The sequence below is a fragment of the Lissotriton helveticus genome, chromosome 8 (assembly GCF_964261635.1).
Source record: "Lissotriton helveticus chromosome 8, aLisHel1.1, whole genome shotgun sequence".
Taxonomy (NCBI): domain Eukaryota; kingdom Metazoa; phylum Chordata; class Amphibia; order Caudata; family Salamandridae; genus Lissotriton; species Lissotriton helveticus.
In genome coordinates, this window is record NC_136069.1 from 1032321977 (window position 1) to 1032336734 (window position 14758).

The 14758-nt window shown below is 48.8% G+C and overlaps 1 protein-coding gene across 1 annotated transcript in view; it reads right to left on the minus strand.

Annotated features, from left to right (window-relative positions):
• The window catches only part of PRPS2 (phosphoribosyl pyrophosphate synthetase 2), a 188012-nt gene that overhangs the window by 82302 nt on the left and 90952 nt on the right, over positions 1–14758 (minus strand). Inside the window, exon 4 of the mRNA XM_078657869.1 lies at positions 4958–5082. Within this exon, the coding sequence (XP_078513995.1) occupies positions 4958–5082 (125 nt within the window). The remainder of the gene's footprint in view (positions 1–4957; positions 5083–14758) is intronic.

Here is a 14758-nt window from a genome sequence, read left to right on the forward strand (position 1 = left end):
ATGCCATCATGCCTATCATTCTTTCCACCATCCTCACTGTCAGAGCTTGCCCCTTGCGGTAATTCTGTGTCTCCTTCAGAATTGCCAGATCCTCTTTGTGCTTGGGAACACCTTGCCCTGTAAGGTGTTGATCTCGGCTCCCAAGAAGACTTTCACTTGCTCTGGTTCTGTGGAGGATTTTCCCCAGTGGATGGAGAAACCCAATTTCGACAGTGTTTGTATCGTTGTTGAGTGTTTTCCTTGCAGGTGTCGTATGAGCTTGCCTTTATCAGCCAGTCAACAAGATACAGGTATACGTGTATTCCTGGTCTCCTCAAGTGTGCCGCCACTGCTGCCAGGTATTTTGTGAACACCCGTGGCGTTGATTTTAGACCGAAGGCTAGCACTGTGAACTGGTAGTGTATATTCTTTACCACAAACCTTAGTAAGTGTTAGTGTTTTCTGTTCAATGGTATGTGCAGGTACGCATCTCTTTAGATCTATTGTGGTCATGTAATCCCCTTATTGTATCTGGGGAAATTACTTCTTGTAGAAATGTCATTTTGAATGTTTGCGTTCTGGGTGTGCTACCTCGTCCTCTTGTGCGCCCCACACCCACAAAAGAACTAGCCCCTAGGTTGGTATTGCCATGTCTGCTGTTGCTGACCCAGGTTTCCCCCCTTGGAAGCCTTGGTGAGATGCGGCTGGTTGGTTGTTACCTCTGCCTGCTTGTCTTCGAGGTACTCCCCTTCGCATCCCCCCTGAATTGCAGGGCTCCCATTGACCTTGCAGTCTCATTTTCCTTTTTCAGTTGGTTCAACTTTTCGTCGACTGTGCTGCCGAACAGATGTTCACCATTAAAGGGTGTGGTGAGGATGTTACTTTGGACTTCAGCCTTGAAACCGAATATACGGAGCCAGGCATGCCTTCTCTCCATCACCCCAATCATCATTTGTCTACTTGATGTTTCTGCGGCGTCTAGAGCCAATTTCAAACATGTATTCGCCATGTTTTTCCCCTCCTCTGGTATTGGTCTGGTAGGCGCTAGAGAAGTTCTCCACCCTCCTCCCAGTGTTGATATGCATGCCTATTGATGAGGGCATTGGAGCTTTGTGAGAAAGAGTCATATTTTTTTTTGCATTGGTATGCCCCCATTTTTTCCTGAACTGCTGATGTGCTTTGAGTGTGCCCTGGGCTCCTGCCAACCGGGTACCCAGGGCCTGTGTTCCTTCCCTAAAACTGTTGAAACTAAAACCCAATTGCATCTCTGGCCACCTGTCAGCCCCTAGTAAATGGTACCCTAGGTACCCAGGGCATGGTGACCAGAGAAGACCCCTAAGGCCTGCAACACTTATTGTGCCACCCTTAGGGGCCCTACCCTGGCACCCACACACTGCCTTTTCAGGCTGAGTGCCTAAGTACAGAACTAAACAAAGAGTCAACATGGCAGACATCCCTGTGTGCCATGCCCACAAACCCACTGCCCTGGCATACATGTCACCCTTCTAGCTGGGTGCCCTATGCCAGTGGTGTGGGCACAGATGCATAAGCCCTGTGCCCACTTTCTCACAAGCTTGCGATACGCCACTGTATTGCCACACTCCTTTCCATCTTTCTCCCTGTGAGGTCCATCCTCTTGCTTTCCTTGTCAGGAGGTGGTCATGTATTTGTGGGAATGTTGGCTCTCTTTCTGGCTGTGGCTGCTATGATGTAGTCAGGTGGCACTGATCCTCTGATGTACATGGGGTCCTGTGAGGAGGGTTTGTATTTTTCACACCTTGGGGTGACAGATCTGCATATGGCACAGATCTGCATATGGCTGGTTCTTTGAAAGCCTCCCTTCCTTGGTCCAGCACACTAGGAAGCATTGGCAAGAAGTGGCTCCTTGTTTGTTGGCAAAAGTGTTTCCAGGAGGAAACATGCTTGAGGCTTTTATTTCTCCAGTTTTACCCTGTATATCTCTGCCACCTTCTTATGACTTTGTTCTACATTCCAATGTCGTCTGGCAGCGAAGGCCTCGAAAGGTAGGACTCTACGCCCTCTTCCGGCGATTCGGCATCGAGGTTCTGCCACAGAAGATCTTGAGATTCCGAAATTGTTGAGGCATGGTACGATTCTTCCTCTTCGTCGCCGTAGTAATACAGGTCTTCTACGGGCTCAACGGCGGGTTCTGGAGTGTTTGGCGGCTGGAGCTCCTCCGCGTCGCCCTCGGCTTCGATCTCGAGCACGGGTTTCGATGGAATCATGTACCGGCTCATTTTGTCGTCTAACTCCTTTCTCTGGAGGACATTCGCAATTTCAGCCTCTAGTCTTCTCCTTTTCCTGTCTAACTCGGATGCTTGTTCGGCATCTAAATTCTCCAGCCTTCATTTTGCAGTCGTAGACGATGTCGCGGTCGTAGGCTTGGACGATGGGCCTTGCTTCTGGGCCTCCTGCCTCGACATAGAGTGTTCCTTTTCTGGAACCGCTTTCGACGGGCTCGCCTTTTCCAGGCTTTTCGCCGGCTGGGAGTCCTGAGCCAAGGATCTTTGGGTGCGGCTGCTAGCGTCGAGGAGTTAGATGGTAGTGCCCCTTTTTGGGAGGATTTGGACTCCCTCCTTCGAGTGTCCGTCGAGGTTCTAGGGGTCGACGACTCTTACCTCCTTCCGCTTTTCAAACCTTGACGTCCGTCGAGTCATCTGGCCCATCGGCAATGTTGTCCTCTTCATCACTGGAGAGGCCCAAGTCTCGGAGCAATGGAGGTGCTCCCTGGCACTGCATGGCCGCTGCCTCTCTCACCCTAAGGCGTGAGAACCGCGCAGGCGCTGCAGTCCTCACTTTGGTGGTCGAGCGGAAGGCAGAGATTGCAGACTGGATGCTGGTCCTTCTGCGCGTACTTGTGTCTGCAGTTCTCTCAAAATGTGAACGGTGTCTTGTTAATCACGGTGCTCAGGGTGCCCCCTGTGCAAGCATAGTCTGTGGCACGTCAAAGGATCAGTTCTTTTCCTTCTTCGTCATCCCTCTTTAGTTGACTGGTGCTCCGGTCACTAAGTTGATTTTCTGGTGTATTTTCGTTGATTTTCCAGTGATTGTCTTCTGGAGCTCCTTCGTTGACGATGACGATGTTGTCGTTGACGATCCAGACCCAATGGCAGAAAAAAGAATCTGAAGATGGTGACCACAGGAGGGAGCTTACGCAGTTCCGGACCCAACCACAAGGTTGCGGAATAATGCACAGCATAGTAATTCCAGAAAGATTCACGCTGCAAAATTATTTATTATGTTGTTGGCTGTCATTTGGAGGTATACAGTGGTACCTACCAATGTTGTATGGTAATTATATATTGGGGTTTTAATTCTCACAGCCAATAATAACAGTAATAACCTCAGTTGGCTCTGGCAACTGAATACAGCACAGTTCGTCATCAATAATATTAACTATGCATGTTAGGTTCTTATGAATGGTATGTTGTCTATTTTGTGTGCTCCAATAGCCCCATGTCTGCTATTATTTAGCTTAGTACTTACATTAAAAATTATCCAAAGTGGTGTACACTTACTAGAGCTTAGTGGCTACTTCAGTTTGGCTAATCGGGGTCACGGCCCTCTGAAAAAACGACCTGTGCTGGTCTAGTTAAACCAAATGCCCCAGACGTAAAAACTTGCTGATAATGTATAGATATCTACCGAAATATGGCACGCTTCTCACTTACTACGAGTGTTTTGGTGTCCGTCTGCCTCCGTATTACAGGTTGGGAGAACTCGAGGTGCGTCTTAAGAGCCCTTTTAAATTCAGTGTTAGAACCTATGAGGTTACTTTCCTAAACGTGGTGTCGCGCGACACATACGGCCGGGTGTAAAGAGTAAGATAGAAAGCGGACTCAAATGGCATCGCCATCTTTGATGGCTGTACGTGCGCTAAAGCGATTATAATTATATCCACACTATACATGGCCTATTTTAAAGTCATCCTACAGCTATGTTTAATATGAGGGGAAAGATCACACTAAGATGGCATTGTCCTCATTAGGAATTATGGAGACGCTAAAATGCTTATAATTACATCTAAACTGCACATGGCCAATTCACTGGTAAACGAAGGAAGAAACAAGTTGCGGAGGTCAAGCATTTGCAAGTTTGTATTGCCCATGTGTTATAGAGACTGCCATCTTTGGGTCAGGCAAAATAAGCGGTCAGCAGCGCGACACCAAAAAAGAGTGCAATCAGCCAGCCAATCCCACAACAAACTAGCATTTCTCAATGCAATAGGACGCGTATTTACGCAAGACCTATTGCATTGCATTGGAAACGGGAGGGTGGGGGGTCCAGAAGACACGAACGGGAGTGAGGGGGGATGGAGGAAGGCCGAAAAGTCACGGGGGGGGGGCTTGGTAAAGGAGCCAATAGCCAGGGAAGGATATGAATGACACATGGCCGTCAGGAGGAGGTACTAAGAAGTTGAAAACGAATCAAAATGCAGCATTTATGATTGAAGCCAATAAAAAATAAAGCTGGAAAGTGGGCGGAGCTTCCCCCACTATAAGGTATACACCATCTCTCGACGAGACAGCGCATGCACTGCCTAGCCGAGACCTAAAAATATGAAGGGCAAGGGGTACCTGATAATTCTCAGTTGATTTTTTTAGTGTACACATGCACTGTATATAAAATGAATTCAAAGGTGAACAAAAAGGTAAACAAGTATCACACCAAAGATACCAAAATAAAAAATAATAACTAGAAACTGTTTTCTGCAACTTGTCTAATATGCTTTACTTAACTCATTTCATTAATATCCAACGAATTCAATATTATATAAGCCCTACTGCCAAGAGTTTTTATCTTTGGCAAATTCATTCTGTTACAAAATCTACTTTTACATAAACCCAGTCCAGGTACCCATCAATTATTTACACTGTTGTGGAAAACAAGCAAATCGGTCAATTAGTAATATGTACACACTGGAAAACTAAGGATGACTAATGGTTTGTATTAATACCTCTTTGCTCCACCAGCATCAGGAGAGACTATGATAGAGTTTTTCCACTCTGGTATGTTCTCTCTGACCCACTGCAGCACTGCAGGCTCTGCATACAGGTTATCCACTGGAATGTCAAAAAAGCCCTGAAAAGGCATTTTAAGAAAGGGAACATTATCATTCAATCACTAAAAAAAATAAACAATTCAAAAGTAAACCGTGTCTATAAACAATTGCTAATTTAACAAAACAAATGTTAGTTAAATTGCCTGCATCAACACGAATAATGTATTGATAGGAATGTTTTTGTATGAAACCCCAAGCTGTGATGCCATGCAAAGCACTTAATTCTGGTGGATGCTTTTGCTTTCTTCACTGTAAACAAGTTAAGATATGTAGTGGTGCATGTGTTGGAGCAGTGTGGTGTGGGTGTGCGTGTGTGTGTGTGTGGGGGGGGGGGGGGTAGGACTTTTTTTTAAAATAAGCAATCCTACAGACACTGATCCCATTGTGGTTAGCTCAATTTTCACAGAACTAAGAAACAAAAACAAAAGACAACTCAAAGCAACCAGTATTAGCTTCTATGCCTAAAACACAAACTACACTTGGTAGGAATCACAGGAATGAAATCAGTCAAGTGTTTAATTTTGGGGCAGACAATATTGTGAGTCAATCCTTACATTCTAAGCTCATTACGCTCTTCCTGAGGTACACGAGAATAAACCAAACAAGCATTTACAATGCAATGGTTTTGCCTTTGTTAAAGTTAGAGCTATTGGCATTGCTCTTGACATTTTTATTTATGTTTTTTTTAGCAAATAAATGGCATTGTCATTTACAATAGCAGGGCAGTGCACAGGGAAGGGGGGGCGAGGAGAGACGAAGGAGAGCTGCGGGCTCAGGGAAGGGGGTGGAGGAGAGATGAAGTAGAGCTGCGGGCTCAGGGAAGGGGGGCGAGGAGAGACGAAGGAGAGCTGCGGGCTCTTGTTGTAATGCTTGCATGGATGAGTTGGTGGATGCATGGATGGGTGCATGCATGGATGGGTGTATGGATGGGTGTATGGATAGATGCATGGATGGGTGGATGGATAGATGCATATATACAGCCAATCCCTCAACAATTTATGCAATCCACCAACCCATCCAACCAACAACCCATCCATGCATCCACCCATACATCCATGCATCATGCATACATCCATCCACCCACTGCGTCCCACTCCTACCCCTCTAAATATAACTCATTTTTTCTGTATATAGAGATGACTGTATTCACTAGTATATGCAGTAGACCTTTCTACTCTAACATTCCTATGTGACTCTTGCAGTACATCTATTCATATCCCTTCTATATGTATATAGAAATATAACGAGAATCAACAGTCTCTTCTTTGTGTGACTACATCTAGTACATTTCAATTGTTTTCCTGTTTGTATCTTTTACTTAACGCATGTAATCCAAAGTCCTTAGGTTTGGCAACTGGTTCTTATGTAAAGCGCTCCGACACCTTCGGGTAAAGTTCGCGCTACATAAAATCACATTAAATAAAACTTTACCCTACAAATCCAACCATCCATTTGTGCCTAGGCTTACATTTTACGGCCTCGAAGCACACAGAGAAGGGACTGTTTACTAAGTCGAGGCTTTGTAGGGTGCATGGCATGGGACAGTTTTAGGCGCCAAGGGAGGTTAGGGAGCAGAGTCAGAGTACTTCACGGAGGTAGGGGGCAGTTTTTTATGGTTCAGGGCAGGGGGCTGCGGTACTTTTTGGAGCATGGCCTTATTTTAAAGGGCTCAGTTCAGGTGGAGGAACGGCACAAAACACCAGGCAGACAGAGGGCAGAAGGACACAAAAACGAGGGGGGGTGATTGTAACGGAGGGCAGAACGGCACAAATCACGAGGCAGACAGAGGGCAGAAGGACACAAAAAAGAGGGGGGGATGATTGTAACAGAGGGCAGAACGGCACAAAACACCAGGCAGACAGAGGGAAGAAGGGACACAAAAACGAGGGGGGGATGATTCTAACGGAGGGCAGAACGGCACAAAAACGAGGGGGAAAAAATTATAACTGAGGGCAGATTGGCACAAAACACCAGGCAGACAGAGGGAAGGAGGACACAAAAACGAGGGGGGGGGGATGATTCTAACGGAGGCAGAACGGCACAAATCACGAGGCAGACTGACACAAAAACGAGGGGGGGGGGATGATTCTAAGGGTAGGCAGAACGGCACAAAACACTAGGCAGACGGAGGGCAGAAGGACACAAAATCGAGGGGGGGGGTGGTTGTAACGGAGGGCAGAACGGCACAGACACACCTGACACCACACTTCACATTCCAGAATACCTTAGAAGGACACACAATGAGATGGACACAAAGCAGAGGACAACACCAGACCCATCAGTGAAATCATTGCAAAACAGGACACTTAGTTAATAAATCATGTTAAGGACATGTACCATATCCTGCAAAGTAATCATAAGGTCAAAATCTAGAACCCAGCCAAGCCATCGTCATAAAACCACATTCAATGCAGAGAATCCACCTAAATTCCCTTTAAGAACCCACCTAGCAAACATCCTAATAGCAAGCCGCAGAACCAGCCAGGTAATCATCCACACGACAAGCACGGGAATCAGGCCCACCGTGATCTGTAGCACTAGAACCCAAACAATCACCCCAGTTACAAGTCAAAGCAGACTTTTAACAAAAATGCGGCCGTCGTTGGAGCCCCCCCTCTGGGAGCTCGACATCACCAAGGTGCCCGCTGAGCCACTCTGGGCTCTCTGTAAATGAAAATGCCCCCGGAGCCTGCCACTAGGCTCTTAAAACAAACATTGCCCCACGTTGGCGGAGCGGGCGGCCCGCTGCCACAGGGCCGCTCGTCTGCTGCCGTTACGATGGGAGTCCCGCTCGGGGGACTCAGGAAGAAAAGGGCCTCCTGTGGGAGCGGCCCTCTGACCAGACGGTGCCGCTCACCTTGCCTGCCAACACTGTGCCTCTCGCAGGCACCACAGCGTCACCAGAGCTCCCCCCAGCCCATATCACTCACCGGGCGTTCTCCTCGGGGACTTCGCTCCTCTCCTCGGCCGCTTTTTCTCCCTGCAGCCTTCCAATGGCTTCCCGGCCCCACTCACTTTCAAAAGAAGCCCAAAACAAACATTCGTCCTACCAAAACAAGCCCAGCAAGCATTACAATGCCGGAGACACAGGGGGAGGAGGGAACGGGCACACAGACAGCGGGAGGGGGGGGGCGGTAGGGCACACGGACAGTGGGAGGGGGGGCGGGAGAAGACAGCAAGCACTCACAAAAATGAGAAAAACATACCGGGCAAAGGCTTCAGTTCACACTGGGAGGGGGGCAGAACGGACACATGGGGAGGGGGGCGGAACAGACACGGACAGCGGGAGGGGGTGGGGGCGGGAAACAGGGAAAAATGATATTTAAAAAAATGCTCCTTACCTGATTGCCTCGTGGGAACTCGAATCTTGCAGCCAACTCCAACAACAAACACTAGTAAAATGACGAAAACGGGCCGACTCAAAAAAAAAAAAAATAACACACACCCACCACCGCGATGACGATCCGAAGTGGGTGGAGAGGGAAAAAATGTCGGGAACGCCCCCGAATCTGGTCCGGCCTTGACGGACAGATCCGGCTCCCAATGGCTAGCCTCCATTTATGGAGCTAGCCAATGGGAGGAGGGGGCGAGGAGGGGGCGGATACCCGACCCCACAGAGCAAAACATAAGATTTTGCTAGCGCATGCGTACTTCGTACGCATTGCCAAGCAAAACCTAAACAAGCATTTACAATGCAATGGTTTCGCCTTTGTTAAAGTTAGAGCTATTGGCATTGCTTTTGACATTATTTTTATTTATGTTTTTTTTAACATAAATAAATGGCATTGTCATTTACAATGCCACTAGCTTTATCTCTCGCAAATGACACACACATAGCCCCCCACACACACACCCACACAGAGCCCCCACACACACAGCCACACAAAGCCCTCCACACACACCCACACAGAGCCCCCCACACACACACCCACACAGAGCCCTCCACACACACACCCACAATGCTTGTAGATTAGATAGTCTATTGCGCTAAAGTACGGACACCAAATGGTTACACTCTGTGTTGGAGAGGAGTTCTCCAGCTATCGAATCGCTGATTCTAAGCAAATCAAACAAGCCTTGGAAAGAACCTTTTTTTGTTTTGTTTTTTAACACTGGGTATCGCTCTGATACGACATTAATGTTTCACATTAATGTCGTTGCAAGTTCTTAGTGGGAGGCAGCATTTTACTTTCGATTGCAAAATGACACACTGTTGAAGTTTCACATCGTGTGACGTAAGCAGACAGTGCCAGTAAAGAGAAGTCAGGCCATGTGCAAAATGAAGTGAACAAAACAGGATGTGAGTATATACATGGGAGGGGGCATCCGATCCAGTGAGAATGTTGAGACTCCAGAGTAGAATGCAGAATAGAGGAGTGGGCAACACCCCAAGGACAGTGCAGACCACTGTACACACGGCAGAGCATTAACAGAACACAGAGCAGGTGGGACAATGCAAATCACAGGGCAAGGAAAACTAGAGCCCAGAGTGCACAAGACAAGTAGCAGTGCTGAACGCACTGTGCGTGCACCAAAAGTCTGGAGTGTGCAAGGTGTATGCCAACCAACTGCAGAATGTACTGGGCAAATAGCACTGCTCAATGTACCTAATGTACTAGTCATCTAGTGCAATGCATTGGGAAGTGCACAATGCCATGCAAAATATGCGTCAGAGCCTGTGGTATAGTGAAGTACAAAGGGCAGATATAATGCAGGGTGGTTGAGAACACTTGACATGCAGTAGCACCTTGTTGGGTTTTGTGTATATGGAACATAGCACGATTCGTAGTACAGCACATTAAACCAGATATGACATAGGGGCCTCAGGTACAATGGTAAAACAACACTAATTATATCCGCTGCCAGTACACAGCGAACAAAGCACAACAGAGGCCCACGTGCCCGATGCAGGTCCAATGACACAGGGTTCACGGATCAGGGTGCCCGACCATCCGCATAAAGCAGGGCAGAGAGCACAAAGCCGGGCTCCGTGCGCTGCCTGTGCCCCTCGCACACACCTAGGCCCTTCAGCCACTACACACTGTGAACACCGAGGAGGGGTTCCCCGAGGACCGGGGCGAGAGGGCATCACTCACTGGTGCAGCACCAGGAGGAGAGGAAGAGACAGGGAGAGGAAGAGACAGGGAGAGGAAGAGACAGGGAGAGGAAGAGACAGGGAGAGGAAGAGACAGGGAGAGGAAGAGACAGGGAGAGGAAGAGACAGGGAGAGGAAGAGACAGGGAGAGGATGAGACAGGGAGAGGATGAGACAGGGAGAGGATGAGACAGGGAGAGGATGAGACAGGGAGAGGATGAGACAGGGAGAGGATGAGACAGGGAGAGGATGAGACAGGGAGAGGATGAGACAGGGAGAGGATGAGACAGGGAGAGGATGAGACAGGGAGAGGATGAGACAGGGAGAGGATGAGACAGGGAGAGGATGAGACAGGGAGAGGATGAGACAGGGAGAGGATGAGACAGGGAGAGGATGAGACAGGGAGAGGATGAGACAGGGAGAGGATGAGACAGGGAGAGGATGAGACAGGGAGAGGATGAGACAGGGAGAGGATGAGACAGGGAGAGGATGAGACAGGGAGAGGATGAGACAGGGAGAGGATGAGACAGGGAGAGGATGAGACAGGGAGAGGATGAGACAGGGAGAGGATGAGACAGGGAGAGGAAGAGACAGGGAGAGGAAGAGACAGGGAGAGGAAGAGACAGGGAGAGGAAGAGACAGGGAGAGGAAGAGACAGGGAGAGGAAGAGACAGGGAGAGGGAGAGGAAGAGACAGGGAGAGGGAGACCCGGAGAGAGTGAGAAACAGGAGAGAGATAGATGGGGAGAGAGAGAGAGAGCAAGAGAAGCAGAGAGATGAGACCGCGAACTAGAGGGACAAACACATGTAGGGGCATAGAGCAATCTATATAGGTGGGAAGACACTAGGTTGGGGGCACAGGCCAGAAGAGACAGAGGCACTCGGAGAGACACATTTTCATATAGAGAAAAAGAGAAACGTTGAGGACAAAGGGAGATCTAGAAACAGAGGGGGACACAGACCAAAAGAGACAAAGACAAATCCAAGAAATAGAGAGAGAAAACACATCGAGGGACAAATAGATCTATTGACGGGGAGAGACAGCAGGGGACAAAGACCAAAAGAGACAGACACTCAGAGAGACAAAACACAAATGAAATAGATACAACTAGAAACAGAGCGGCGTGCACACACACACATTGAACAGCTATGTATTAAATACACCTATGTGCTCTTCTCTGCCTGCCTTTTTCCTCTTCATCTGCAGCCTCTTTTTCCCCTCTCGGTGGAAACCCAGCAGGCCGCCATGATTGGGAAAAAACATACAAGCAAGAAGAAGGTACAATGTGCCATAAAAACAGAGCCTGTCGTGGATGGAATAAAGCAGCCAGAAGTTAATCAGTTTAGTAAGAAATGCAAGCACACCAATGCACAGGACCTTTCACTGCGGCACTAGCCCGCAGGACAAGCCCTTTCCACATTCCAATGCTCTGCCTCTCTCACAGGCATTTACTGGCTCCCAGAATCCCCTCCGACTTCTAGGTAAACCTCACTGCTGGTCTGACAGGTATCTGGAGGCAGGCGGTGGGGTAGGAGAAAGTTCAGTGACATAAACTGGCACACAATGATTCAAAGGTGGAGATGAATTTAAACATATAAAACAAAGCTAAGGAGAGAAAAGCCAATAATGGAAGCCAGCAATGCTCTAACTGAAGTTTGTTGGGGCAGAAACTGGCCGAGTGATACAAAGGTGAAGATGATCTAGACAAAGGAAAGCAGAGTAATGCCCAGCACGGATGCCAGCAAAGCTCTGAGGTTTGATGGGACAGTAGCGATAGACTCATATGTGTGAAGATAAATACAGACAAATTAAACAAAGGTAAGGGAGAAATGCCAATAATGGAAGCCAGGAAAGCTCTAGCTGAAGTTTGTTGGGGCAGAAACCGGCCGAGCGATACAAAGGTGAAGCTAAATATAGACAGATACAACAAAAGGTAAACAGAGAAAGGTCCAACGAGGAAGTCATCAGTGCTCTCACTGAGGTTTGTTGGACTGAAACTTTGGACATGTGCGAATGATTGCACACATGCCAATGCCTTTGCCGAAGGTGTGTCCTGTGCTTTCCTAGGGATACCCTGTGGTATTATAGATGTATGCAACATGAGATTTGCGGTTGCCATTACGATATATTCCTGCCACTATCCAAAATGGCCTCATTTCTTTAATAAACAAGTCCATGGTCCAGCATCGCAGAACCTCCGCTACCCACTGGCCCTACTGTGGTAAGATGTCATTTCGAAAAGGTAGGATGCCCTTATCCCACCAATACCCATATTCTACCATATGAATGGATCTTCTGTAGGTCAATGTACTCCGGCTTCACTCGAGGAAGGGTTACCAGGCCCCTGTTTTGTCCCCAGATGCGCCACATTTAAACTACTATGGACTTGGACTTACTCTGTGGATCAAACTGAACATCAGAGTAAACATATGAATCTCAGACAGGAACTGTGTTCTTCACAGAAGAGTATCCTGCTATAAAGTTTAGGTTTGCATCAAACCCCATAGTCGTCCTGTGTCAAAAGCCCTTCATGGCATTGTGAACTGTGCAAATTCGGTTTATGTTTTGTGCAATCAGTCTGACCCAATGTCTTGTGGGCTTGAACCTTGAACACATGTGGCTGATATCGTCTTTAGAAAGACACAGCACCTACACCTAAAAATTGAGGAGCCACCTGTATTTTTAAAGAGGCAGCTTCCTAGATAGGGCACTAGTGTTCCATACGAAGCACAAGCCTGCACCCCGGAGCCAGCTGCTCAAATCCTCCGAGATCTACAAAACTCCTCAGCACTCACATTGAGAAAGGCATTGATCAGTTGTAGGCCTAGACCACAGGTACCCCCTCAATTTCTTTGGTTTGTGAGGAAAAAGAGGAGGCGAATTGCCCTGCAAGAGAAAAAGCGACTTGACTTCATGACTAGACTTGCGGTCCAAGTGACAGATGAGCTGGGCTGACCTGACAAGAGAGGAGAAAATGGCTGTCCAAAAGCAGAGGATCATGTATCCAGTGTGACCCATAGGGGCTCTGCACTCGCTGCTTGTATATGCATCTTTGACAGTCTAGGACCGGTCTTGGAAGTGTGCCAACATGGACTACGGAAAGCAGGATTCTCCCCAGATTCTTCACCTAGTCTCCTCAGTGTAGAATAATATATTACTCCTCCGTGGATCCTCAGAACCCTTGGCCATCTGCCCCAGATTACTATGATGACTAAACCTCTTCGCTTCCAAGAGCGGCCCACGCAGGTAAGATCAGTGGGGCAGGGGGGGGGGGGACTCGACAGATGAGGACAAGGGAAAATGTATTATATTCTTCTTCATAGTGGTCTGTCGAGTTGCTCTTGCCTACACGGACCGCTTCGGTTCACTTTCAACTGCTTGGAGTACAGGCAGTTGGAGATACAGCTACTTTGAGGTTTCTAGACACTGGAATAGGCTAATCTCACAATACCTTTTGGACAAACATGATTTGCCAAAAATCCTTTAGTAAACATAACCTAGAGGTTTCTGCGATTCCTTCGGTTGGAAGTTAGGGTGTTTCCAAACATGAAGCAAAGAAGCAAAGCAGAACTGACCTTGGCTGCCGTGGTACAAGTTGGCTGGAACTGGCAGAGATAGCGCTGTAGCTGAGCTGCTGAGATAAATGATCTTTTTGTTACAAGGGATGTACATGAACCCACAATACCTAACGCACTCACCGGACTGCTCCCAGGAGGCGGCGGGGGCGCTTGCGGTGTCCTTCCTCTGCCGGGGCTCTCTTCTCGGGTGCCGCGGGCGGGGCTCTCCTGCACCGGGGCCTCGCGAGTTCCGAGTAATGGACGTGTCCCGGCACCCCTCCCTTCTCTGCGGCCGCACTCACCGGTACTTGGACGCTGCAGCTCTTCCTCACCCGGTCCCGCTTCTTAGGGCCGCGTGCTCACGGGCGGCGGCGGGGCTCCTCTTCCACCATGGAGCCCTGCCGGTGGGTGCAGCTGCTTCTCCTTGTCCGCGCTGGGGGAGCGGGACTTCCGGGACACGGACGGCGGGAGGGGGCGGGAAACGTGCACAGGACAGCGAGGGGGGGGGGGGGGCGGAAAGGCACACGGAGGGGGCGGGACGGACGGCGGGAGGGGGCGGGAGAGGACACGGAGGGGGCGGGAATGGACAGCGCATCTGAATTCACCTTCAGTGAAAGGGGAGGGAACGGGAAAAAACATAACTCCGCCCTGGGAAAAAATCTCGGGAACGCCCCCGAATCTGGTCCGGCCTTGACGGACAGATCCGGCACTCAATGGCTAGCCTCCATTTATGGAGCTAGCCAATGAGAGCCGGGGGACGTTCCCGAAGTGCTTAGTGTCGACATAGGATTTCACCTGCGCTGAAAGGCTGCGCAGAGCGCAGCCTTTCGGCAGGCGAAACCCAAAAAGACAAAAGTGGGTGATCAGATTGGGACAGTCAGTACTGAAAATGAAAAAAGTGTGACAACCCACAGTTCCCATATTGGGGGTGGGCACAAAGGGCTGGCAGGGCACCAGGAGTGCAAGGGAAAGCCTCAGCTCTGCGAGTGCCTCTCCTAGAGGAGTGCAGATTAGGAGGGAGCCATCAAGTCATTGTAGGAGAGGG